A 27,845-nucleotide genomic window follows, 5' to 3' on the forward strand; every position below is an offset into this window, starting at 1 on the left:
CAAGCTGGCTCACAGTGACCCTAAGCATTGCATCATCCTGTCAGGAGATGATCAGCTGGTCCCTTGAATGGATGCTCATTGCTTAAAAAGAGACCTGGGAAGTGGGTTTCTTGGTATGGTGGGGGGATGTTTGGCTTGGCTGGGTATCTGACATTTTGGAGCGATCCTCAGTGCCTGTCCATCTAGCATGGACGTGGCAAGCCTGCAAGTCAGATGAGAAGCTACACTCTGTTACTCTGTTGTAAGTGATGGATTCACAGCCCAATCCTATCCACACTTTCCTGGAAGAAAGCCCCATTGACTCAAATGGGACTTACTTCTGCATAGACATGCATAGGATTGGGCTCTCAGTTAGAACTGGAGTTTTAGGTCTGCTGTGTTATTGTGTCTGTATTTTAATCTCTGTGAAGTCTTTACTTTAAATCTTATTCCTCTTGAAGGAATCACCCTAATTATTTTGTCTAATAAAATCAATTCAGCTATTTCAGCTTGTTTATTGTGAGTGGGAACTGGGGGCCTGAGGCATGGAGACCCTTGACCCTAGACTGTAAAGTCACTGGATAGCCCAGTATAAGTATAAGCAAAGAAAGAATCATTTTAAAAGTCTGACTAAAGCATGGAAACACACAGAATGGTAAAGAACTGCTTGATTTTATTAAAAGTAATAAGGCTAGTCTGACGAAAGATACTTGGGCCTCAGAGTCTGGAATGTAACTCAGATAAGCAAATACCAGTTTTATGTAGACAACCTGGCAAAAACATTCACTCACTAATTAAATACCTATATCCCTGTAGCTACTACTGTAATGCTTTAGGAGCAAAAGTATACATATGGAGACCAAGTGACCCTTGATACCAAACCAAAGTACGTACCCAAAGTAAATAGTTATATAGAATTAAGACATATTAGCCATAGAAGTAGTTCTTACGGAACCAAAAGGGTTGCTTGATTTTAGAAAAGTCTTAAGAAAAGACAAAGAAGCTTTAGTTTTGCAGAGAGGCTTCACAGGTGTTCAATGTTTGGATTAACACAGAAGAAAGGTAAGATAAGAGGACTGTATCAAGACGCACTAATGAGATGGGCATGAAGTCTTGCCAAGAAATGGGTCTGAAGATCTGCCAAATGTTGGTCTTCACGCCTGTCTTTGAGCATTGTGTCATCTCTTTTAATGAGGGTAGTCTAAACCTTGTCAAAACAATTTTTAATTGAATTGATGGTTGTGCAAAAGGGTCAACACTGATGATGTTATAGCACACTCTACTGGTTTTTGAAAACTTTGTAATTCAATATGTTTAATTGTTTAATTTTACCTTTTATGGGAACTATAACCTGAAACAAGCCTACCAGGTGTCTCTAAAGTTATCTATAGCCTATTAAGCGTCAGCCCCATCTATGATGTCAAACTTCAGCCAATGGGAAGTCTAAATTTTCAGACAAAGAACCCAGAATGCTATAAAGGGTCCAGTTAATATTGGGAAATTGCTCTCAATGCTTTGTGACAGGAGTTCCTTGAGATGCCCATTGCTTGCAATAAAATAAAGCCTGTAAACTTTCACTCCTGAGTACTGAGATTACTTGAGTTGCCTTCTTTCTACCTTGCAACAGGCCCAATCCTATTCAACTTTCTAGCACCGGTGCAGCCACAACACAGCCCCGAGGTGAGGGAACAAATGTTCTTATTCCTTGAGGAGGCCTCCATGACTGCTGCCCCACCACAAGGTGCAGTGCACAGCTGTACCAGCACTGGAAAACTGTATGGGATTGGGCCCTGGGTCCAGGTAAGAGCCCTGCTTCAAAGTATTCCACTCTATCTTTAATTTTTTTGAATGGCCAATCCTGTAAATTTAGGGCTGTGTAATGGAAATATGCAAGATCCCTCGAGGAGATAGGGTGTGGTGGCAACAGTAGTCCCTTGCTGCTGCAGGCAAGCATAGGTTTAACTCCAGGCCTCTAACTAGTAGTGGGTCTGCTGCACAGCTGTAGCCACTAGAGGCAACCAGGTCATTAAGGGATAAAAGCAGCACCTGAGGAAGGAAGGGGTTGGTGGGTAGTAGGAGAAAAGCTTGGAGGAATGAACTGATGGATTAATGGGCAGAGGAACTAATGGCTGATGGACTGACTAATGGACAGGTGGGTGAATGGACAGCAGGTGGATTGCTAGAACAGAGACTGCTGGAGACACTGGAGATTGGTGTGTGGCTGCTTTGCCCTACTGAGGATCAAGGTGTTGCTGTGGTGGCTGGAGAAGCTGCTGGCTGGAGAGGGGAGGAAGAGGACCTCTGCAGGTTGAACAGGCAAGCTACCCTGGTGGTGGGGTCCAGTAGTGCTGCAGTGCAGAGCTGGGGCTGTTGGGGAACAAAGGGGAGTTAATTAGCTTAAAGTGTGCATAAGTTCTCTGAGCAAAGCTTGGACTGGGGTTTGGGCAAAACAGGCTGTTAAATAGTCCGATAGACAAATTGGCTGGTAGTTCCTGAGGGCTGTTCATAATAATAATAATAATAATAATAATAATAATAATAATAATAATAATAATACAGGTATTTCTATACCGCCTTTCTTGGTCCTCAGATTTCTCCTTAGACTTTATTCAAGGCGGTTTACATAGGCAGGCAATTTTTAAATCCCCATAGGGATTTTTACAATTTGAAAGAAGGTTTCTATCTTTCAAGAAACCACAACATTCAGGTGTTTCTTTCTTGATCTGGCCTCCATCCTGGCCATCCAGAGCAGATGGAATAGCTCGGCTCAGCTTATCAGCTGCTTCAAGGTTGCACGCTGCTGGTGGCCTCGAACTGGCGACCTTCGGATGTTATCTTTAGGCAAATGGAGGCTCAACCCTCTAGACCAGACCTCCTGCCCTCTAGACCAGACCTCCTGCCCTGTTCGTACCTCTGAAGAGTTGGCTGTATAGGGGGTTTTTAAGGCTAATTTGCCTTGTTAGGATGGGGGCTTAATATCTTGGGATGGAGGGTCGTAAGCCATGTTCTGTTTATATTTAAGCTTTTTGCAATATTTTAGCAAAGGCGGTAAAGTCCCTAATGTTGATTTTGGGTGAAGTCTCTTCTGTGGTGCGTTAATTGGGCTTTAACACCCCTGTATCACCTTCCTATTTACAGGAGCCCAGCTGAAAACATTTCTTTTGTGGGGCTCCAGCAGGTTCACAGCCCAGGTCTGTAGAATCTTAGAGACCGAGATATAATTTATCTCTGTGGCAGGATGGAAAGCCATCAAAATGTGTGCTGTAACAATGTGTGGCCATTTAGTCCATTTGGAGAGGTCCTTTCACAGCATCGCACACTTGGCTCTTCACCATTGTCTGATGAACCAAAGCATCTCCATCTTAGATCATCCAAACAGAGATTTGCAGGCATAAGTACCCACTGGGTGGCTGTAGATCAAGCCAGCCCGAAGGGGAAAGCAAAGGCAGTTGCTGCTCAGTTTGGGATAGGACTAGAAATTGATACTTCTCTCTGGTAATGTCCTTGTAGGGTCTATTTCTGCCAGGTAACCAAAACAGTTTTCAATCTGTACAAAAACATCAGGCCCTGCCTGAGGGGCAGGGCAGTTGCACTTAAGGGCTTTATGCTGTGTGTTCTGTTTCTCTTCCATGGAATAAACCTTGTTACCCTTTACAACCTGTTGTGTATTGGTTTGATGTACCAGTCACCAGGAACTGCACACTGGGTATCAGCTTGGAATCTGGATGTTTGGCATAAAAACACAAAACACCACATTTTTTTCCAAACACCCCTATTCAGAGGTGATGAGCAAAGAACACTGGAATTGTGCATTCAGTTGTAAATAAAAACACAAAACACCATATTTTGCATTACAATGAATTTAGAAAACGAAACACCATTTTCAAACCCCTCTAGGAATCCCCATTCTGAAAAGCTTGGCCACCTCTCAGCTCAGCCCCCAAGTCCAATTCATTTAGCCCCATGCCCAATGCAAAGCCTGGGGGGGAGGGCACTGCCCCCCCAACAGCCTGCTTAGTTTGAAGCTCTGTTCCTTGATCTTTAACCAGTGACTAATTCATAAGATAACCTGTTTAGAAAGCCTTGCACCATAGGCCATCTATTTGCTCTTTTGCCCCCTAAACTGCTCAGTGGGAAAGCCCCTGCCTTGCATGTGAAATATTAGGAGAGAGATCTTGGGGTGCTGGTGGACAGCTCGATACAAGTGTTGTCCCAATGTGCAGCAGTGGTGAAGAAGGCCAATTTCATGCTTGGGATCATTAGAAAATATACTGAACATAAAACAGCTAATGTTATAATGGCATTGTACAAATCAATGGTAAGGCACATCTGGAATACTGCATCCAGTTCTGGTTGCCACATCTCCAAAAGGATATAATGCAAAGGTGCAAAAGAGAGCGGCCAAAATGATTACTGGGCTGTGACACCTTCCTTAGGAGGAAAGGCTACAGTATTTGGGGCTCTTCAGTCTAGAAAAGAGGCATGATTGAAACATATAAGATTACGCAGAGGATGGATAAAGGGGTGTTCTTTTCCCTCTCACACAACACCAGAACTAGAGGACAGCCACTCAAACTGAGTGGACTTTCAGAAGGCGTTTGACACGGTCCCTCACCAAAGACTACTGAAAAAACTCCACAGTCAGGGAATTAGAGGACAGGTCCTCTCATGGATTGAGAACTGGTTGGAGGCCAGGAAGCAGAGAGTGGGTGTCAATGGGCAATTTTCACAATGGAGAGAGGTGAAAAGCGGTGTGCCCCAAGGATCTGTCCTGGGACCGGTGCTTTTCAACCTCTTCATAAATGACCTGGAGACAGGGTTGAGCAGTGAAGTGGCTAAGTTTGCAGACGACACCAAACTTTTCCGAGTGGTAAAGACCAGAAGTGATTGTGAGGAGCTCCAGAAGGATCTCTCCAGACTGGCAGAATGGGCAGCAAAATGGCAGATGCGCTTCAATGTCAGTAAGTGTAAAGTCATGCACATTGGGGCAAAAAATCAAAACTTTAGATATAGGCTGATGGGTTCTGAGCTGTCTGTGACAGATCAGGAGAGAGATCTTGGGGTGGTGGTGGACAGGTCGATGAAAGTGTCGACCCAATGTGCGGCGGCAGTGAAGAAGGCCAATTCTATGCTTGGGATCATTAGGAAGGGTATTGAGAACAAAACAGCTAATATTATAATGCCGTTGTACAAATCGATGGTAAGGCCACACCTGGAGTATTGTGTCCTGTTCTGGTCGCCGCATCTCAAAAAAGACATAGTGGAAATGGAAAAGGTGCAAAAGAGAGCGACTAAGATGATTACGGGGCTGGGGCACCTTCCTTATGAGGAAAGGCTACGGCGTTTGGGCCTCTTCAGCCTAGAAAAGAGACGCTTGAGGGGGGACATGATTGAGACATACAAAATTATGCAGGGGATGGACAGAGTGGATAGGGAGATGCTCTTTACACTCTCACATAATACCAGAACCAGGGGACATCCACTAAAATTGAGTGTTGGGCGGGTTAGGACAGACAAAAGAAAATATTTCTTTACTCAGCGCGTGGTCGGTCTGTGGAACTCCTTGCCACAGGATGTGGTGCTGGCGTCTAGCCTAGATGCCTTTAAAAGGGGATTGGACAAGTTTCTGGAGGAAAAATATGGGGTACAAGCCATGATGTGTATGCGCAACCTCCTGATTTTAGGAATGGGTTAAGTCAGAATGCCAGATGTAGGGGACAGCACCAGGATGAGGTCTCTTGTTATCTGGTGTGCTCCCTGGGGCATTTGGTGGGCCGCTGTGAGATACAGGAAGCTGGACTAGATGGGCCTATGGCCTGATCCAGTGGGGCTGTTCTTATGTTCTTATGAGTGTCAGAAGAGTAAGAACAGACTAATAAAATATTTCTTTACCCAATGTGTCATGAATCTGTGGAACTCTTTGCCACAGGATGTGGTGATGACATTTGGCCTGGATGCCTTGTGAAGGGGATTGTACAGATTGAGGGAGGAAGAATCCGTCCCAGGTTACAAGCCAAGATGGTTAAGCAAAACCTCCTGGTTGTAGAGGTAGGTTGCCCCAGACTGCCGGATGCCAGGGAGTGGCAATGTGATATGGGTGTCTCCTTGTCTTGTCATGCTCCCTGAAGCACTGGTGGGCCATTGTGAGATGCAGGAAGCTGCACTAGATGGGTCTTTGGCCTGATCCAGCGGGGTGGTTCTTATGCAGCAAGGTCCCAGGGAAGGCAGAGAAAGCCCCCTGCTTGAAACCGGAAAGAGCTGCTGCAGACAGTGACCACAATACTGACCAAGAGGTCCTAAGGTCCTTCTTTGGGCCCAGATCAAACATGCAGTTATCCCATGGAAAAATCTATCCATGAGGCCCACCCTGTGAGTTTCCGTCCTTGTGGGATTTGCGATCGCATGTTCATTGTAATCCAGGGGTTTCTTTGAGGCAAAGACAGTGCTAGTCCCCCCTCCAGCAGGGCCAGTCATCCTTCCTCAGGTTTCTTGTGTCTGCACAGGAGGGGAGGAGAACATGGAAGGCAGAACACTTCATGAAGCCTCCCCACGCCAGCTTTCAAGGTGAGTCCCACCGCCCCCCCCTGACATTCTTAATCTCTCTTCTTTAACCAAGAAAGCAGGGTGTCGCCCCCCCCCGAGGGGAAGCCCCTCTTCCAAAAATGGGCTCCCCTCCCTGATTCCAAGCAGGAAGCTTCCCCCAGCCTCAAGCCCAGGACCTGCCTTAGGAGTCGCAGGACCCAACTGGAAGCATTTTGTGTGGGTGCCAGGTTCACAGCCAAGGATTTTGGCTGTGAATTTTGGGGCACAATTTTGGGGCGCAATCCCATAGAATTTTGGGACGCAATCCTAACTGCACCTTGGGGCGATGCAAGTCCATAAGGCGCATTTGCGCTTGCTTACAAGGAAGCTGCTTTGGTGCAAGGAGATTCTGAATCCAGCCTCCATGGAGGCTTCCCTGACGAGTCTTGTGATAGCCTGGCTGGGCTGACACAAGAGTAATAGGTAGGCGTGGGGGAGGTGGGGAGGAGGCAGGAGGGTGGCCGGTGGGTGGCCCCAAGGGCGGGCGGGCAGGGAGAGGGAGGCAGGGCAGGGATCCGGCAGTTATACTGGATCCCAACCCCAGTTCCCGGGGAGAACGGAGCGGGTTGAAGCTGCTCTGCTCTCCTCGTACTTGTGCCACCTCCAGATGTGATGCAAGTCCGAGAAGACCCATAGGGGCCAGCAGCCCTTACCCAGGGGTAAGGGGAAAAGTTTTCCCTTGCCTCTGGCTAAGCCACTTCTGGCCACAATCCTGGCTGGATACAGCGCAAGCCTCCTGGTTTGCCTGTTCCAGTGCAGGATAGGATTGCGCCCTTAGAGATGTAAACAAAATGTTTCATAGACTTCATGTCTCTGTTGTAGAATGGAAGGCAATCGAAATGTGCGCTTAAAACATGCGTGTGAGTGAATGGACCAAATGGATCTGAGTACATTTAAGTATAAAATAGCATGCAGTGCCTGTCAGCCTACAAGAAAATAAAATGTGTGGGTGACTTTTGAAAAGTTAACGAAGCCATTTATTTCAGTGTCTGTGAACTGATTAATTAAGAATATTATTGTTTATTTTTAACCTAATGTGGGTGGGGGTCTCCTCAGCTGCGGAGCCCAATCGGGGCAATTGGTCCAATTGGCTTCAAGCTGGCCCTGCTCAGACCTCCTTCCCAAACAACCTCCCTTGACTGATCCCCCATCACAAATGGACTCTCAACTCCTTGCAAAGGCTTGGAGTGTTTTTTGTTGGTTTTCTTGCCTTTACACCAACACCCGAGGTGCCTGTTGGCATCTAGTGCTGGCTTCTGCACCAGCAGGGCATCTTGTGTATAGGATTGAGCCTTCAGTGACTTTGGGGGCCTGGTGTTGCCCCTCCCAGCAATTCTGTGCTCTTCCCAAGTTTTTGTTTCCAATTAACCATCTTCTGTTGCCAGAGATGGTAACTCGAGTCAGGTGACTCGAATCTGAGTCTCAAAAACGTGTGTTTTTTGTTGACTTGTGTACACTTGAGTCAGGCATGTCACTGACTCCGGCACTGACCCGAGTCTGAGGCCACTGACTTGGAAATGAGTCCCCACTTGTGCAGACTAGAGTCTGCCTGTGTCTGGGTGTGCTGGCTTACTTTTTTCACGGTGTGAAAAACCTCGTTGGGCCATTCTGCCTGGGTGAGCTGCAGGGAAGTTCCAGCCAGGAGGCAGGGAAATGTTAATATTTTGGTTTTGCATTGAACAGGAGGTGGGGAGGTGGGAGGGGGCTCTCTTGTCCATCTCTGAAAGAACAGATGACCATTGGATGAAGGTTTTTCTCCTGGACGAGTGAGAGGAGAAGGCGGGGAGGCGAAGCGGTTCCTAGCCATACAAGAGAAATTCATGGCATGGCTCTGATGGGCTAAATGAATGACCAGCTGCAATGGGACTACTACTGAGTAGAGCTACAGAGGATTGGGTCATACTGGCAAGCCTCCTAGCCGCTGAGCGTAACCCTCCTTCCTCTTGATGCTTCTGTCCCTGCTCTCATGCAGTCCGTCCCACCCCATCCCACCTTTTTTACATATGGGATGGGGACATTGGGGAACATTAAATGAGAACTCTGACACACACAGCAGGAGCTCCATTTTTTTTCTGCAGAGCCATGCCTGACACGTGTATCAAAAAGACTCAGGACTTGACTCTTGGAGCTTAGAGCCCTACTGCTACCCTGCAATCACATCACCTGAGGATGGCCAAGGCCAACAAAGCCTTTCCCCTTTCCCCAGTCCAGGGAGTTCACAGACGCTCCCCAGATTTCCACTCTTTCATTGGACGTGGGAGTACATTGTCGGTTCATCCATTTAATCCAGTAGCTCCAAACTTTGCTCAGAAGACAAAACTTGTTCATTAATGAAAAACCTGTGCAGTAAAATTTAACTTCAGTTCAATTGCGCCAACTGGTTATTTCTGCGGTTGAGCATGTGAGATGCTGGAGAAGGTTTCCTCATCCCCCTGGAGAAGAGGCTGTCCTTGAGGTCCAGGAGCCCCCACTCAGTCCCCTGTGAGGAGATGGCTGGCTTCTTCTCTGACCTGGTGAGTCCCTGGTTTTCTGTTTCAGAACTGAAGGATAATTGCTTTTTTCCCTAGAAGAAATAGCACTCATGGCCCAGTCCTAACCAACTGGCACACCAACAGAGTGTATGCTACTCCAGTTGCCTGGCCCTTGGACTGTCATAAATACTTTGTGATGGCATGAAGGCTGCATGCACCAGCAAAAAGGCCAGAGTGCTTCCCTTGTATGTGGCAGGGAAGACTCCCACCGGAACAAGCACAGAGGCAGGAGAAGGGTGGGGAGGGGGTAGAATGGGGTGGGAGATGGGCAGCGATGGGCGAATTGCAGTCAGGGAGGGCAGGATCATTGGTGCTGGCACACACCATATCCTATTCCCCATCTCAGGCCTGATCTACTGCCATGGGTCAACATGGACTTGTGCCAGCGATATCACTGGCACAGGTCTGAGTTGACCAGCTCTGCCTACTGGGGCTTACCCAGGGCAAAGGGATAAATGTCCCCTTTTCTGGAGACCTCCAGCAGCTGAAATTCCTCCACGGGATGAAGCATAGCCCGTGCCAGCACCGGTGTGGGGGAACTGAGGTAGGATTGGGCTGCCCATGTTACTTGCAGACAAAAGGCCATTTCAAACAGAAGGAGACATCCACATTTCTCAGTGATGTTGGCCACAACGTGATTTCTAAAACCTGTCAGCCAAAGCATGGTTGGCCTGTCCATGAGGTCGACGGAAGTGATGATGTCAGGCTGCAGGTTTGTGAGAGGTGCCCAGGCCCGCCCACTCACTCGTTCACTCGCCTCCACTGCCCTTCCTCTGCCTCCTCCTACTTCCTGAATTGGAAGAGGAAGAGTGGAGAAGCGGAGGGTGGTGAGCTTGGTGGCCAGAGCCCACTGCTCCTTTTCTGCACACCTTCTTTTCCAGTGGGGGTGGAGGGTGCAGGGACTGGCACCTAACCAGACAAGGGGGGCAACATTTGGTGCACTGCCTCCGGTGCCAGGAGAACTTGGGCCAGCAGCTACCAGCCCAAAGAGAGAAGCTCAAGAACCAGCAGTCTTTGGGATAGGAGCAGGGAAGGAAAAATCCAGCTGCCTCCGCTGTCTTCCCTGTGGTCCTCAGGACCATCCTTGGGCCTCCCAAATGGCAGGGCAACCAAGTCTCCACCACCAAAGCTGTTGAAAAGGGAGATTCAGGCTGTGTTTGTTACAGTGGGGGGGGGGGCACGCCAGCAAACCAGAGTGCCTTCCAGTTGCATCCAGGAGGCCTCCTGAGGTGCAGGGAGACCTTGCACAACCTCCCAGTGTCTCAGAAGATTCTCCCCCCCCCCCCCACATGACTGGAAGGCACTTCCAGTGGCATCCTCTGAAGCCCTCCAGCTGCAGGCTGCATCCTCAGGTATTCAAATCCGCAGGTGTCAAACCCCAGATCAGGAGGACCCTCTGTTTCTATTATCAATTCTAGTATTTGAAAGTTCAGGCTTGTGTCTAAAAGATGCTCTGTGTGTGAGTGTGTGTGTGTGTGTGTGTGTTGCTTTTCCTCTGAGAAAAGTTGGAAAACATGTGCTTGGTGGTAGCCAGCAGGCACACCAAAGGCTCTGGGCATGTTTGTCTTCACAGCTTCAGTACCGTGGACTGTTCCAGATGATCCTGTTGCTGGGGATCGGGGGCAGCTTTCCATACGGGTTCCACATTTCTGTGATCAACTATCCCTCCCTGGTAAGCCAAAGACTTGCCTGCAGACTTGAGTTGTAGCTTCCAAGAGTTTTCCAAAGCTTAACCTAAGCCAGGATGGTGTAGTGGTTTGGGAGCTGGACCTGGAAAATTTGGGTTCAAATCCCTGCTAGGCCGCAAAGCTTCCCTGGTGACCTTGGGCTAGTCATTGTCTAAGCCTCACTTACTTCACAGGGTTGTTGTGAAGACACAAACAGGGGAGGAACTATGTACACCACCCTGACCTCCTTTCAGGAAAGGCGAGATAAAAATTTGCAAATAAATAAACTGCTTCCTATTCCTCTGGAATGTGGCAATTCCACCATCAGCAAGGTCTGGTGAAACTATTAATTATTATCAATTAATAATAATAAACAGCTGACTCAATAGCTGAAATATCCTCTACATGTCCACTCTCCCAGCTAGCACAAAACGGGAGCTCATTAGTCACCTATTCATAAAATCAATAGTGGCTCCCGGCAAGCTTTGGGGCCAAGTTCAAGGCGCTGGTTTTGACCTGGCTCAGCCTGCCAGATTCCACCATAGCCCTGTCTCTTAAAACCTCCTTCAGAGAGACCTAGGCGGGTTGACTGGTGGCTGCGTTTGATGTCCCAGTTCAAGCACCATCCAAGGAAGACAGTGGTGAATCCCAAGGATTCACCTTGAGGGGGTACATGATGGAGATGTACAAAATTATGCAGGGGATGGATAGAGAGATGCTCTTTCCCCTCTCACACCAGAACAGGGGACATTTGCTAAAATTGACTGGCGGGAAAGTTAGGACTGACAAAAGAAAATACTTTTTTTTACCCAGAGAGTAATTAATGTGTGGAACACCTTGCCACAGGATGTGGTGATAGCACCTGAAGCACATAATAACACATGTCTTTGGATAGATATTGGACAGATTGATAGAGGAAAAGTCCATCACAGGTTACAAGCCATGATGGGTATGTACAACCTCCTGGTTTTTAGAAGTAGGCTGTCTCAGAATGCCAGGTGCAAGAGGGGGCACCAGGATACAGGGTTCTTGTTGCCTTGTGTGCTCCCTGAGGCATCTAATGGGCCACTGTGAGATGCAGGAAGCTGGAACAGGTGAGTCTTTGGCCTGATCCAGCAGGCCTCTTCTTCAGTTCTTATGTTCTAGGGGTACACTGCAAGAAACACACCCCAACATTGCAGTTTGCACAGAGAACATCACCGCACTGCAAGATTTCTAAGAGCAAACCAAGACTGAAATTGGGAAGCAAATCTAGTGGGGGGGGGGCCAAATTCATTCTGCTCACAAAATATTTTTGCCTCCTACAGCATATAAAGAAATTTATCAACGAAACCTGGATGGAGCGGCACGGCTCCCCCCTCCCTCAAGAGACCATCCTCTTATTGTGGTCCTTCATCGTGTCCGTCTTTGGCATCGGAGGACTCCTGGGAAGTGTTTACTGTGGGTACCTGACGACAAAATATAGGAAGTAAGTGCCTCAAGGTGCGTGTTGAGTGGTGCTGTGGCTGCTGCACATCCTAGAATCATAGAGCTGGAAGGGACCCACAAGGTCATCTAGCTCAACCCCCTGCCTGGAGCAGGAAATCCTCCTAGCGCATCTCCATCAGGTGCCTGTCACACCTCTGCGGAGCTGTGAGAGTACACCACCTCTCTCGGCAATCTGTTTCACTGCCGAACCACCATGACCATCCAGAATTTCTTCCTGATGTCCAACCAGAGTCTCCTCTCTTGCGGTTTGTAGCCATTGGGTCTAGTTCTATTCTCAGAGGCAGTTGAGAACAAACCTTCCACATGACAGCCCTTCAGGCGCCTTCATATCCCCTCTCAGCCTTCTCTTCTCCAGCTCTCCCTATGTTCAACCTCACATTTGTACCAATTCTCTAGCAAGCTGGGCTTAAGAAGGCAGTGTTCAGTCATGCTGACTGCAAGAGAGGGTGCCAGGATGCAGGTCTCTTGTTATCTGGTGTGCTCCCTGGGGCATCTGGTGGGCCACTGTGCGATACAGGAAGCTGGGTTAGGTGGGCCTTTGGCCTGATCCAGCAGGGCTCTGCTTCTGTTTATTCCCTGCATTCATCGTCAGCTGCACTGATTTCAGCAAGAATTCCTCTGCTAGGCATGCAGCCGCAAGTGGCTCTGTTCAAAGTCCTGTTGCAAACGTTTGCCTCTTTCTCAAGCGGGGTCCCTTCATCTTGTGGCAGGAAGAAGTGCCAAATGTTTGCCAACGGAATCATGCTGGCTGCTGCACTGTTCATGGGCTTCAGCAAGATGGCCAAGTCCTTTGAGATGATCATCCTTGGCCGCCTCCTCTACGGAGTCGCCATTGGTACGTGGAAAGCATCTGGGCTGCCGGGAAGGCCTCCGAGTGACCTTCCCAAGGGGTTGTGTTCAGGCTCAGGCACTCCAGAGGGAGCTGCAGGTTCAGGGCCACTGTGAATCATGAGCCTTTGCGCAGGCAGGCAGCCTTCAGCATCCTCAGGGTCTTTCCCTTGCTGCAAACTTCACTCTACCTAGCTTGGCATGCTGATGAATGGCTGTGCCAGTGGCATAGCTAAGGGGGTGGGGGTCAATTGCCCCAGGTGTCATGCCTGGGGAGTGTCAGGGGGTGCCTTTCAGAGGCCTTCTGAGACCAGGGAAAGCCATGCATGGCCTCCCTGAGCCTTGGAAGGTCTAGTGAAAACTGGAAGTGCTTTTCTAAGGCCTGCAGCAGGTCTTCTGTTGGATCAGGAAGGCCACTCACAGCCTCCCAGAGGCCTGAGAAAGGCACTTCTGGTTTTTGCTGAAAACTGGAAGTGCCTTCCTAAGTCCTTCTGAGGCCTGGAGGGGGTGTTAAAAAAAATTTGTGCCCCCAGGTGCCATGTGGTACAGCTATGCCACTGGGCTGGGCAAGCAAAGCTGCCTGAGCTCAAGACATCTCCTCTGAGGGTTGAAGGCATGTGGTGTAGCAGCCTGGCTGGGTGCTGCTGAGCCATTCATGACTCTGGTCCAAGGGTAACCAAATCCCCCATAATGCATCTTGACTCTCTCACCCAGACAGTGGCACTGCAAGAGACTGGGCACCTGGGGTGGTGATGACATGCAACATCGCTTCTGGGTTTGGCAAACGAGCAGCAGCTCCGAGTCACTGCACCCTATTCTCACGAGAACAGGGCACAGCAACTCAGAGACTTACTTTCTGTGCCAGTGCAATGGCCCTGAAGTACAAATGGAAAAAAGCTTTGTGAGATCTATTGGGTAGAGGTGGGGGAAATTTTTTCTCCGTGGATGTCACTGTATTCCAAAAGTTAGAAGTGCAGAAAGTGGTGCTGTGGGGTTTTCGCCAAAATGTACATTATCACGATAAATAATAATCACTTTAAAAGTGTACCACTGGGAGTGAAGACGAGCAGCTCAAAGGCCTGACGGCGTCACTGACTTTGCAGTGTTCTTCCTTTTTTCTTGCCAAGGATTTTCGTTCAACATACACCCTCAGTACGTGGGAGAGATTTCCCCCAAGAGACTGCGGGGATTCACGAATGCCACCGTGGCCGTCTTTCTGACATTCGGGAAAGTGGCAGGGCAAGTGATCGGCCTCGGGTAAGTGTGGCCGGCGCTGCGTTCCCTCCACGCCCTGCGTCTCCACTAGTGCTGTGCAGGAAGGGAGTGGGCACAGCAGATAATTGGATTGCTTCACGTTCCCTTTTGCTTCCGTTTCAAAGTGCCCAAATCTGGATCTGAGGCCTTGAATAGTTGGTACTGCTGGTGTGTGCGGTGTGGTTTGGGACACGTCTGAGCCATGCTGGTGCTGTGTTTTTCCTGTGTTACAGCCACATCCACGGCGTGTTCCAGGGGTGTAGCTAAGTGGAGTCGAGGGGTACATTACCCCTGGTACTACATAATCCCATATCCCCAGCATTGGACCTGAGATGAAAAAAGTGGTCTCAGGCCTCCTGGAAGCCTTAGGAATGCACTTTCTAAAAGACTTCTGGCTCCCGGGAATGCTAAAAAATTTTGTGCCCCCAGATGCCAGATGCTCTAGCTATGCCCCTAGCTAGTCTTTCGGCAGGTTGACTCCCACACCTACAGGCCTGTCTGTCCCACCAAGCCCTGCCTTGTGTCAGCCTGGGCAAAACGGTCCCTTCCTGGCCCTTGCATGGCACCCTCAGCAGCGAAGCAGGTATTTGTGTGCGCCTCGGCTGAGTGGAACTCACCTCTTCGCCCCCTCCTTCTCTGTAGGGAGATGCTGGGCAGCGAATCCTTGTGGCCCCTTCTGCTGGCATTCAATGGACTCACCGCAGCGCTGCAGCTGGTCCTCCTCCCCTGCTTCCCAGACTCCCCATCGTACCTGTTGATCCAGAAGGGCAATGAGGAGGCCTTCCGGAAAGGTGGGAGCCTTAGCACTGGGCAAATGGGTTAGCTTGCCTCTTCTGTGTGGGGGAGGATTGCCTCGTCTGTGTGGGCAATCTCAGAGAAGCCTGGGGGTCCCCAAAACAGGGGCCATGAGAGGGGGGTGAAGGGGGCAAATTGCACCTGGGCCCAAGGTCAAAAAGGGGGCCCAGGAGCCGAAGGAAGGGGCCCAAAGTTTTCTGGGATCTTACGTTTTCCTATCTCACAGGGGTAGGGTGCAGGAAGTACATCGTACCTGGGCCTGGGGTCAAAGAGAGGGCCTGGGAGCCAAAGGAGTCCCCCCCTCAAATTTCCTGGGATCTCAGAAAACGTTTGCATATATTGCATGAAGACTGGCGTGCACATTTTGAGAAAGCCTACATACTTTTGTGTATCGTAATTCATAGAAATTATGATCTGATGACTGTATGAAATTTGATCCATTGGAGGCCAGGGGCCAGGTAAAATTTACCCCCTGCACCCCCCCATAGGCCCCCCACTGTTTAAACCAAAGCTTTAGCTGGGTATTGACACAAGGGCTTGTTCACAAGCAGTAACATGAATGGTGGTGGGGGGGGGGGGGTTCCTTCTGCAGCCATCACTTACCTCTGGGGCAAAGGGGACCATGAAGCCGAGATTGAGGACCTCAAGAAGGAAAAGGCTGCCATGGCGGGCACCAAAGGCCTGCGAGTCCTGGAGCTCCTGAGAACCCGATCCCAGCGCTGGCAGCTATACGTGATGGCTGTCCTCTTGCCCACCCTGCAGCTCTGTGGTATCAATGCAGTTGAGTCTTTGCTTGATCACAAATCCTGCAGGCTTGTTTTGTACTTTCTGGGTGTGTGAAGGGTCCCCAAGGGATGGACAACCACCTCTCAGGGATTCTGTAACAGTTGCCTGGACTAAGCAGGGAGTTGGATTGGATGACCTCTAAGCTCCAATCTATGATTCTGTGTATTATCTTGACCATGCAACAGCCCTGTCAGATCAGTATTATTCTCCCCATACCGCAGACAGGGATAACTGAGGCTGAGAGGGAGTGGTTTGCCAAAGGCGACCCAGTGAGAATTCAGAAGCAAAAATGGAACCAGGGAATTCCTGCTTCTCAGCTTGCAGCCCAGTCCAAACTCCATTCCACAAATGCAGATGTGCTCTGCCATTCCACTTCTGGCCTGCCCCCCTTCCCACACAGACACCACCATTCCTCCCCTTCCCTACTCCACTCCAGCCCCTCCTACCTATCGTCCACCACCCATGACGGCTTACCTGCCTACGCTGCCCTGTGTGATGTCACAAAGCAGGGGTTGGCAAAAAGGGACCAGACGTTGGCAATGACATCATCACATCATTGTCAAACTCCAGGAAGCGGCACCCCAGAGCTCTGCTTGGAAGGCTTCATCTACTGTTGAATTTGCCTTGCACCAGACCAGGATGTTCCCTATCTGGCAAGCAGCAAATATGGCAGGAGGCTGCGCAGGCCAGATGACCTTGGGTGACCTGCGAGGTTCATCCTGTGGGCTGTAGGTTGCTGGCCCCTGCTGTAAACCCATGTGCATATGAACAGGCCTTTTCGACAACATAAAACCCATTTGGATGGGGTTCGAAGTCTCTTAGCCTGTAACCAACACCAGTTCTCCATAGACTTTGATGCTTTGGGCTTCCTGGCCCCTTCTGTGTTGGCTAGGAGTGACCTAGACTGCTGGTTCAGCCTCATCCCTTGCACAGCTGCAGTGCACACCAGAGGGATGGTGCATGACACTTGCAAGGCAGTTCACATGTGTTTGGCTGAGAATGTTCAGAATGTGCCCTCAGTGGGCAAGGACCTGCCGTAATCCATTTGGGCAGAGGACTTCCTGCTGCACACATTGTATTTCCCTCATCGTAGCCAGTGGAAGGGATGGGGGACTAGGAGCCCCTGGGCATGCGCAGACTGCCTGGGAAGGGGCAGACTGCTGGCACCAAGCCTTGCCACATCAGACTGCACTCCTCAGAAGAGGTGGGTCCCCTACAGCGCCTTCTGCCTCTTCCAGATCTACTTCTACTCTTTCGAGGTCTTCCGCACCGCCAAGTTCGAAGAAGATCTCATCCCCTATGTGTCGTTGGGAGTTGGGCTCTGTGAGTTTGTCTCCTCCGTTGTGTGCGTAAGTCCAAAGAGCATTGAGCAGGGAGGAAGGCGACTCCCCTCTGCAAAATGGAAAGAGGTGTCTGCGCACATCTTCCCGAAACGCTCAGCAGAGTCACAGGGAGTGAGAGTGGGTGGTCCTCACCCTGCAGTGTCCTTCTGAGATGAGGACAGCAATGCTCTGTCACCACAGGTGGCGCGCTGACCTGACACACTACCCACCCACCCGCAATGCTTCCCTTTCCTGCCTTCCAGAGTTCCCTGATTGATCACTTTGGCCGGAAGCGGCTGCTGTGGGGTGGCTACATGGCGATGGCGGTGGTGCTGGCTCTCCTTACGATGACCCTCTCATTGCAGGTCAGTGAGTGGCTGAGGGAAGGCAGGTCTGCTGTGGCAGACGGGGGGGGGGCCGCTGTGAAGGCTGGCAGCATGAGATGGCCTGACACTGTGGGGCGCATGGAAAGGCCCCTCTCTCCTAGCCCCAATGGGCTGGTGCGCCCCCAAGTCCAATTTCAGCTCCTGCTCCCTGAAGGGTGACATCTCCTTCCTCCTTCCAGCACCGCTTCTTCTGGATGCACTATTTCAGTGTCGTTCTCGTCTTCCTCTTCGTCCTCTTCTATGGGATTGGACCATGTGAGTAGCGCCTCTGTGTTGGGCGTAGTAGAAACCAGGCCCAAGTGGCTTCCAGGGTACTGATGGTGGATGGGTCGAGACTGAATCACCCCACCCTTGCCTGGCTATTTAGGATATAGAAGGAGGGAGACCTTGCTATTACACCCTTGCACCATCCCACCCTTGCCCAGCCCACCATAGGTTGCACCCACCACAGGTGCAGCCTGGTCACTTCTGTGACCAGCAATGGGGCCTGAGAGATGCTGGGGGGGGGGGCACGAATAAACCAGCACCTGGCCCATGGGGGGTGGGGTCAGGAGATCTAGTAATGCCCCTGCATTTGGCCCATTTAAAAGCCTGCCAGACCTGAACTGATGCACCGCAGCTGGCCCCTCTGTTTTTGGGGGGTGGGCAACAAACTCAGATTTGCTGGCTCCTGGAGATTTCTTTTCTAAAATGACACAATGGCATTCAGTCTGAGAGATCCTCTTCCAATATCCAGGACAGTCACCACCTAGAGATCATTGCTGATTCCTGGAGACTCCATCCATTCCGGGGGTGGGGTGGCAACCACTGGCATTCTTGGCTTCTCTGCTGCCCAGGAGCCAGGAACACAGTAACTGCCACCATGTTTGGAGCAGTCATGCTGTGCTCCAAACGGCCACCCTTTTCACGTTTCCCCCCTGAAGCAAATGGTGCCACTGGCTTCTTTCGCTTGGAAAAAAATGTTGAAAAAAGCAGGCAGGTGTTTGTGGTGGTGTTTGTGGCCGTTCTGAACAGTGGCCCCTTTTTCTCAAAGTGAAAGAAGCTGGCAGCACCACCGGCTTCTTTTGCTTTGAAAAAAAGCTGAAAAAGTGGGTAGCAGGGGGGCAGTGGATGGCAGCCCCCCCCCGCATATATGCTGCCTGGGGACAGTTTTCCCCCTTGACCCCCCAGGTCCACCAATGTTGGCAACTCTAGGCTTGCAGGCCACATCCAACCTGCAAAGGCTCCCTTCCAAAAGAACCCCCCCCCCCGCCCCAAGAATGCCTGGTCTGTGTGGGTAAATTGCAGCGCAGACCTCTGGGGCACCAGAACAAATCATTACTTTACTGGGAAAAGTTGGGCTCAGCCAGAAACGTCTCAGGCCTGCATCATGTGGATAGTGGGTCAGCCATGAGGAATGGGGTCATGTGCAGCTGTGACATGACAATGTTTTTCTCTGCTTTCACCAGCTGGAGGCACAGTATCCGTCATGGTTGAGATCTTCAGCCAGACCTTCCGCCCATCGGCCTTTGTGCTGGTGGGCTTTTTGAACTGGATCGGCCTCTTTCTGCTGGGAATGATCTTCCCGTTCATTGTGGTAAGAACCCTGAGGGCCAAGGAAGCCGGTCACATCCAGCAAAAATGCCGCTCTCTTCGGTGGGCATCAGACAAACCTTTGTAAACCGTGTTTTGAGAATGCAGAACGTCCTTTTGCCTCAGATGATGCTTTAAAAAACCCATAGTCCATCTTTTCCCTTCTCGTCTGCTTCCAGGAATACCTCGGTCCCTTCTGCTTTCTGATCTTCATGGGAATCCTTGGGGTCTCCGTGGTTTTCATCTACTTGTTCCTCCCAGAAACAAAGGGGAAATCCATCCTAGAAATCACCATGGATTTTAATAAGTTGAATTTTGGAACAAAACAGGTTTTCCCGACAGAAAACAACCTCCCCAAAGAAGCTGTCCTTTGCACCAGGCTTTGACTCTACATTTCTCTACAAAGGCTTTGACTCTACATTGTCTACAAAGACAATCTCCATTTGGGGTGGGGGGTGGGGTGGCATCAGCTGAGCTGCTGGTGCCAGCAAACCCCTGCCATTAATAGGGTAGAGCACCTGCCCCCCCCCTCGGTTATTCCTCTGGGCTTCATGGAATGTGATGGCCAACGAAGTTCACTCTCATGTCCTGCATCCCAGAAGATACAAGGCACTGTCCTAGATGTGCTGGGACCTGCCTGGGGAGATCCATGGCTGCCCTCCTGCTCTAATATGGTGGTGCTCAGGCATCCCGAAGCCGCAAAAGACCATTCATGAGTTGCTGTGCCCCAAGTAGCCAACCTGAACCCACAGCAAAACTGAACCAAACCTGAGGGGGTACCTGGGGTCTCAGTTGTAGCAGCAAGAGGGGGAACCTGGCACCCAAGTGGTGCAAGCACTCACCCAGCCTTCTTGTTACTTCTGCTTATTTCGATGGCATGCCACTTTGGCTGCTAATAAAGATTAATGATGCTTGAGAATTTTTAAATTATGTTTTTAAAGTTTTTAACCATCGTTGTAAGTCGCCTTGGGTCCCTGCCGGGAGAAAGGCAGGATATGAATAAAGTTAATAATAATTGAGAAGGGAGTTGCTGGTAAACATCTTTGTGACGTCAGAGTGAAGTGATCCTGAGCAGTGGGCAGCCTCAAGCCAGCGCCGCTCTCCTTTCAGACTCTGCTGCCCCCACGAGAACAAAGCAGAGAGGGACTGTCCTCAGATGCCTCCTGTTATACAGTGGGTCCATGTGAATAAGGAAAGGCATAGTGATAACAGCTCAAAACGTTTATCCCATCATCAGAACAGAACCTAGCAATGAATCTGACACAAGGCAAACACTTCTGGCTTTTATACCCTTTAGCTCCGCCCAGGCGCCCTATGATTGGTGCAGTTGAAACATTAACGAGAGGGCCAATCGGATGGTAGGATTTCGATGCATCACCCGATTGGCCAGCCATAAGTCTGGGCTAATCAGTTGTGCAGGATTTTGATCCTGCATAACTTACATACATAACACCCCTCCCACCAAAGTACAGTTCAAGGTTAACAAACATAGTTCTCAGAGTGGTGGGGCTGTACCCTCATTCGCAAGCTGCAGCGAGGTTTTGGTAACAGGACCTCTGGTTCCTTAGTCTGCTCTGGGGTTGGCACAGCTATGGCAGAGGGATTCCCCATAGGTGCACTGAAATCAGGTGCCTTAGATAAGTCCAGGGAGGTCTCAGGTTCCCATGGTAACACATCAGGAACGATGGCCTCTCCGGTCTGTGGCAAGACCTGATGCTGGTTACCAGGGACTAGAATTGGTGTGGCAGGTGCTGAGTCAGCCAGGCGGCGGTGCATCTGGTACACATGACAGCAGAGAGTCTGGCCGTCCTGGGTGGCAACCTCGTATGAGACAGGACTAGTGACTCTAATGACGGTTGCTGGGATCCATGCTGGGCCATTTTCATAGTTCCAGACGTACACCTGGTCACTCAGGCTGAACCCACGAATGGCCTCTTGTATCTCAGAAGTCAGTGGTCTTTCCCAAGTTCTGTCTGGTGCAGGATGAATGCTGTCAGCATCAAAGTCTAATTTGCTCATTCTCTGAACCCCAGTTAGTTGGATGCCAAGAGGATCAAACCATGCAAGGGCGAGGAGACTGGTGCGATAGCCCTCGACAATCACCAGATCCAGGAGCCCATCAAAGTGTTTATAATGAACCTGAAACTTACCTGCACCCTGAACGGGGATATGGTTGCCCTGAAAATCTGTAAGCAAAAGTCCATTCGGCTTGAGGTTGGAGCCCTTTCTAGGGCAAAGGCGCCAAAAAGTCTCTGCAGAAATAAGAGAGCGCTGATCCGGAGTCCACTTCCACTACGCAGGGAGATCCTTGAATTTCTACTGTCACATGTATCTTTTCCTTGGTTGGCAAAGGATGCTCTGGATCCTGAAGTCATGTACTTCAGTCATGTAGAGCTCTGTACTGTAGAGCTCAGTACTGAAGTCATGTAGAGCTCAGTACTGAAGTCATGTAGAGCTCTTCCTGGCTGACAGACCCCTGAAGAACTTTCTGGCTCTGAGCCCGAGAAGGTTTACTAAGACGAACACGGGCAATATGGCCCCTCTTTCCACAGGCCCGACAAGTCACATCATGGAACCGGCAACTTCGACGTTCATGCGGTTCCCCACAGCTGGCGCAAGGGCCCAGGCTGGAGACCTTGGAGGCTTGCTGGGCCACAGGTCTAGGTGCTTGTGGCTCCTGGCAATCATTGTTGTCTTGACATACCTTGATTAATTCGAGGTACCTCGATTAATTCATAGCACCTCCCCTTCTTCCAAATGGTCTGAGGACATGTCCTCATGGTGGACCGGTTGAGAAGCATTTCTTCCAGGTCTTGGATTCGAAGGGAGGAGGCAGTACCAGGGAAGTAAATGTGGTGACGATGACATCACAGCAATTGCTTCTGGGGTGGGGGGTGGTGGAAAATGGGGGGTGGCCCCGGCAAGAAAACCGCCAGGACCTCCATGTACTCACACAACTGAATAAGAGTTTCCAGCTCTGATCTGGAAATAAGAACTGATTCATGCTATCACCTGATTCATTCCTCAGTGTCCCTCAGTGTCTCTTGGAAAGTCAGTCTCATTGGTCAGTTTTGAGTGAAGGAAATCAACTTTTTGTAACATAAGGCAGTTGTGTTTTCCTTTTCTGGTTAATTGGCTGTAGCTTTTAATAGGATACAGATGATTCAACAACATTTTTTTTTACATTCTACATATAAATACCTTTCCAATGATATGTAACATGATGGTGTTATTCATATATACAAATTTTCCAGGTTTCCAAAAGTTTGGCCACTGGTGGTGTCTCCCCCCCTCCAAGGGTGTCTGCACCCCCCACATCCCCCTAGGCTAGTGACACCACTGGTCAGGTGCTGTTGAATACCAAGCAGGACAGAGCTGGAGATCAGAGAAGAGCTGGTGAGAGTTCCCTTCCCACAGGTCCCCTTTGCCTGATCCATCTTTATGTGTTGTTGATTTTGCATTCATTTCAACCAGGCCTTGTATTTTCTGGGGCTTTTGTCTTCTCAAGCAGAAAAACCAGATTAAGCCTGAGCTTATCCCCGGTAGGGGCTCTCGACTCAGAATGGATGGGCATCATCGGCCTCATTCCAATCAGGAGCCAGGCAGATGAGAAAGTGCTCCTAGAATACCCCACATTCAGGGGGAGTGGGGAAGCACCACACAGCTCTCTAAGGAAAGCCTCTGTCACAGTGGTCAGTGCAAAGTCAGGGGTAGTCCCAGGGCCTAATTGGGACCCCACTGGAAACATTTTTGGCAGGGCCCCAGTAGGTTCACAGCCAAGATCTGTAGAATCTTAGAGAGATAAATAAAATTTATTATAGTCTTTATAATATAGTCTATGGTCGAATGGAAAGCAACCAAAATGAGCTCTTAAAAGTGCATGCGAGGTCATGGACCAAAAGGATCTAAGCACACTGTAATACATAAATACATACTATTAGATATATATCTATACCTACTTATTTTAACATACATGCATACATATAACCCTATAAGTAAACAATGTATAGATGACCTCTGAAAAGTTAATAGTTATAAAACCAGTTTTCAGTGACTGTGAACTGATTCATTAAAAATATATATTTTTTTACCCTAGTATGGGGTCTCTTAAGTGCAGGACCCAATTGGGAGCAATTGGTCCAACTGACTTAAAGCAGGCCATGGGGCAGGCACACCACTCAACAGAGGCAACATCAAGTTGGCTCCCAGCACAACAGGGCAGTCTTGCAGGCCAGACTCACAGGTTGACATCTGATCCATGTTAACCTGGAAGTAAGTTCCATTGATTATAATGGGACTTACTTCTGAGTAGACATGATAGGATTGGGCTGGCAAGCTCCTGGCAGCTCCTGCTTAGGCTGGTGCAGGAAGACAGGTGCAAACACAGAGGGGTCTGCACACATGCCTTGCTGGGCCTCCAGATCTTTGGGGACAACCACTGCTGGGGCTGGCAGCTGTGGGAGGGGCTGGAAAGTTACCACTTCTCTCCCCCCTCCTCCTTTTGTCAGCATAATGCACATCAGTCTGACAACTTCTGGCCAGCAATCAGAGCCCAGGGCGATTCCCACAGCAGTGTGGCATCTGTGCCAGGGTCAATATTGACTCTGCACCCAGGACGGGAGGTAAGGGGTGGGCCAGCTGCACTCACAGTCAGCAGGGTCCTTGCCCCCCATGTCCCTTGGCGGGGGATCCCTTAACATCATGAAGTGGGCTAACTACAGGCGGGGTCTTCCTGGGTGTGCCCAGGTCAAGGTGCCTAATTATTATTATTATTCACACTTTTTTCCACCCTTCTTCCAAGGAGCTTGGGGTGGTGTACCTGGTTCCTCCCCCCTTTTGTCTTCACAAGAACCCTGCGAGGTAGGCTAGGCTGAAAGAGAGAGTTACTGGCCCCAGGTGACCCAGGACGCTTCCTGGCTGAGCAGGGATTTGGACCTGCAGGTCTGAGTCCCCCTCCTCACCACTGCCCCATCCTGGCTTCTCTTTGCCACTCAGGACTATGGGGGGGGGGGGTGCTCCTGCTGTGCGTCTTCGGGGGGTTTGTGGCATGACTTTTCAGTGGGAGGGGGGCGGAAAGGGCTGCATCTGGCGCGTCTGCATCAAGCACAGCCGGGCATGGGCTACGTGCAGGCGAGCGGGTAGCCTGGTGGCTGCAGCCTGCCCCCCCCCACCCCGACGCGGGCAGGAAGGCAGCAGGGGCGGGCCCTTTAAGAGCGCGCCCCCGCGCCCATGCACGCGCCCGAGCAGCCTACAAAGCGAGGAAGAGGAGGAGCTGCTCTCCATCTTGCAAGATGCCGATGTTCGTGGTGCAGACCAACGTCAGCCGGGACGCCGTGCCCGAGAGCCTGCTCGGGGAGCTCACGCAGCAGCTGGCTAAGGCCACCGGCAAGCCCGCACAGGTGAGAGTGGCCAGCGCACGTGACGCCGCGCACCTTCCTCCCCCCCCCCCGGGAGAGACGCAGGCAGGCGGGGCGCTCTGCACGCGCCCAGCCAGTGGCAGCCTCGCCTCTCCCCCTGGCGGGGTGGGGGCTGATGGGGAGCAGTGCGCCAGGGGGTGGGAGAGGGAGCCCTGCCTGCCTGCCTGCCTCCTCCAGGCAGCTCACGGGCAGGGGGGGGGGGGTCCACTGCTGGGACAGCAGCGCGGGCTGACGGCCTTCCCCCCCCTCCGCAGTACATCGCGATCCACATCGTGCCGGGCCAGCTGATGTCCTTCGGGGGCTCCTCCGAGCCCTGCGCCCTCTGCAGCCTGCACAGCATCGGCAAGATCGGCGGGCAGCAGAACAAGAGCTACACCAAGCTGCTCTGCGACCTGCTCACCAAGCACCTGCACATCCCCGCCGACAGGTGAGGGGGGGGTTGCATCGAACCTGGGGTGGGGGTCCCAGGAACTGAAGGAAGGGCCCCCAAAACCTCCTGGGATCTGGCATTTTCCAGTCCCACCAGGGCCCATGGAGGGGTGCAGGGGAGGCATGGAGTCTGGGGTCCTAAAGGGGGCTGGGGGGGCCAGGAATGTCCTGGGATCTTGGTCACTGCTTGCATCCACGGCAGTCACATTGGGTGTCAGCCCACAAAATTCTATATATTGTTAACTACACTCCACTGACCATATGTAATGATAGTCCCATGGGGAAGGGGCCCGGCAGAGACTTTAACCCCAATAACATTCCTCTCAGGCCTTGTGAGTTGTGGGGGTGGGGCACCCTGAGAAGGGGGGTGGGAGTGACCCTCCATAGCTGCGGGGCAGTTCCCCCCCACTCACCTCCCACCTGGCTTCTTCCCACAGGGTCTACATCAACTACTATGATATGAATGCAGCCAACGTGGGGTGGAATGGCTCCACCTTTGCCTAGTGAATGCCTACCTGCTGCTTCTGTTCCCTACCCTGGTGAACAGTAGCCTGTTGGGCCTGGTGTTCCTGGACAACCACAGCCTCTGCACCCTTCACACCCCTTGCTGGCTCCTTGCACTCTCCCCATATTGCTGCTGTGACATTTCCTTCATGCAGATGGAAGACAAATAAAAGCCTAGAAGGAAGGAAGGTGTTGGTGTGTCTGAGATTGGGTGGGGGCTGTATTTGAGGAGGGGCTGCATATTGTAGCACAGCAGCTGTGCAGGATCTGCTTCCAAGTGGAAGTGGTGGTCATGACTCCACTACTCCCATTTGAGTGGGAATAATCTGAGGCTGAATCCTAGCCTCTCCATAGCTGCTTCTCCATTAAGATGGTTCCTGGAGTCCTCCCATGATGTACCTTGATGCAGGTAAGTTGGCCCTCTCCTTCTGCACCCCTTGCTCTGTACAGTGCTCCTGGGCTTGCACTGTGCCTTCACCTGTGCAGATTACAGTGGAGGTATAATTCTCTCTTCTTGAACCAGTGTGCTCTGAGGCAGGATTGCCTAGTAGCAACAGCCTGCCTCAGTTCCCACAGTTAAGACCCTTAAAGGGGCTGCAGTGGGTCAAGGTGGCTTTAGAGAATGGCTTGCTCCATTTTGGGTTTTGCCCTTTAATGCCTTTGGGCCATAGAGCCTTTTCTGGGTTCTCATTCTCTATCTTGAAAAGTGATCATGAGCTAGTTGCTATCTGCCTCTAAGGAGCGGGGCAAACTTGTACCTGGTTCCTTGAAGGAAGAACTGGGTTTAAAAGCCCAAGAACAACAGGAGCTTATGGTTCTGAATCCATCAAAGGTCTTGCTTCCCCTTCTGTACCTCCTAAACTCTCTACCTCCTGCAACCCCACAAGCAATGACCCTCCATGGAGCTAGTCTGCAGTGTTTACATAGCAGAATAGGACTAGGAAGCCAGTACCAACCCTTGCTGCTTCCTCCATGAGTGGGTCAAACCCCCTTTGTAAAACCATCCTGGTTACTGGCAACCTTTAAGGGCACTGATTTTTTTTTTTAATCTTACACTACAGTGGTCGGGCAAAACCTTGAGCTTTGTCTGCTCTCTGGCCAGCAGGCTGTGTAAATAGACAAGCATTTTCTCCAAGATGGCCCTTTTCAGATTCTATTTATGCATTGGGGCGGGGGGGGGGGAGAGAAAGAGATAAGAGGTTTGCCTAGAAAAGATCTTGAAAAGTCATCAGAAGCATTCTAGTGCCACCTTAAAGTCAAAAACAGTAAAGTACACTAGCCAGGACCCTGTGAATGAGGGTTCAGGGGTGCTTGTCTTACTCCCTTAAGGGCAGGAGGCACAGACTTCCACTGTGGGAGTCCAAGCAGCCCAATGAGTTCCTTGGGGAAAAGGCTTCCTCATGTTGGTAGGGTGTGGCTGCCTAGAGGCTGGTTCTCTGGCTGGATTTCTAGGCAGGCTGCTATCTTATTTCTTGGAATCCACCAGCATGTGCTGCCTTGATCTGCCTGGACAAGCTGCACCATTCAAGCAGAGCCTCTCCCTCTCAGGCAGGCAACTGTGGGATTCCTGGATTGATCAACCAGTGATCTGTTTTAACAAGAGTGTAGTACCCAGAAGGGAGCCATCTTCTCACCTGCTACCTGCCCGTTCCCTCCTTTCTAGGGGGGAGAATAGCCAAGTAGCCACACCATTGCTGTGCATTTCTGCACATCAGTTGGTTACACTACCTGGTGCCAAATCAGTGCACACCTCTAGATACAGACAGCGGCTGCTACTGGACTGTATATGTGTTGGGTATGCCCCTGCATACACAAAAACAGGCCACTGTCAGATTTGCAGGTCTCACTGCATTTCCTGCAAAATCAGCATTTTGGAGAGAATGACTCTGGGGATTTGCCAGAGCTACGTTCTCAATTTCTTTTGTTCCGTGGAGCTCTTTAATCTCCTAAAAGGAGCACTGGGGAGCCCTGCCAGCCCATGTACAGAGTTCCTGGGAGGCCTAGAGTATTGGTGCATGGGTGGAGTAGCACAGCAGGGTACAGATCTGGGCTAGGCTTAGGAGCAGCAGGGCCCCAGGCTCACAGCCAGGATCTTAGAGGTATAAACTCTATTATAGACTTTATATCTCAAGGTAGAATGGAATGAATGACTGAATGGCTAGTGACTGAATGGACCAAGTGGATTGAAGCATATTTTAATATAAAATTGCATTCAAGTCTATATTATCCTAGGGTGGGGCGACTAGCCTTGGGCATAGGGCCCAGTTGGGAGCATAAGAACAGCCCTGCTGAATCAGGCCATAGG

The 27,845-nt window shown here is 50.7% G+C and overlaps 2 protein-coding genes across 2 annotated transcripts; both read left to right on the forward strand.

Moving 5' to 3' along the window:
* The first annotated feature begins 9,050 nt into the window (after window positions 1-9,050).
* LOC136634482 (solute carrier family 2, facilitated glucose transporter member 11-like) lies at window positions 9,051-19,576 on the forward strand. Its single transcript, XM_066609991.1, has 12 exons — window positions 9,051-9,074; window positions 10,666-10,764; window positions 12,067-12,227; window positions 12,958-13,082; window positions 14,203-14,332; window positions 14,972-15,120; window positions 15,717-15,904; window positions 17,149-17,336; window positions 17,456-17,597; window positions 17,798-17,873; window positions 19,067-19,194; window positions 19,370-19,576. The coding sequence occupies exons 1-12, from the start codon at window positions 9,051-9,053 to the stop codon at window positions 19,574-19,576; spliced, it is 1,617 nt and encodes a 538-aa protein (XP_066466088.1).
* Window positions 19,577-24,425: 4,849 nt separating this feature from the next.
* Window positions 24,426-25,724, forward strand: MIF (macrophage migration inhibitory factor). The gene is made up of 3 exons (XM_066609893.1): window positions 24,426-24,589; window positions 24,862-25,034; window positions 25,474-25,724. Exons 1-3 carry the CDS (start codon window positions 24,482-24,484, stop codon window positions 25,538-25,540), a joined length of 348 nt encoding a protein of 115 aa, XP_066465990.1. The 5' UTR covers window positions 24,426-24,481; the 3' UTR covers window positions 25,541-25,724.
* The last annotated feature ends 2,121 nt before the right edge of the window (window positions 25,725-27,845 follow it).

This window comes from Tiliqua scincoides, chromosome 14 (genome assembly GCF_035046505.1).
Source record: "Tiliqua scincoides isolate rTilSci1 chromosome 14, rTilSci1.hap2, whole genome shotgun sequence".
Lineage (NCBI taxonomy): Eukaryota > Metazoa > Chordata > Lepidosauria > Squamata > Scincidae > Tiliqua > Tiliqua scincoides.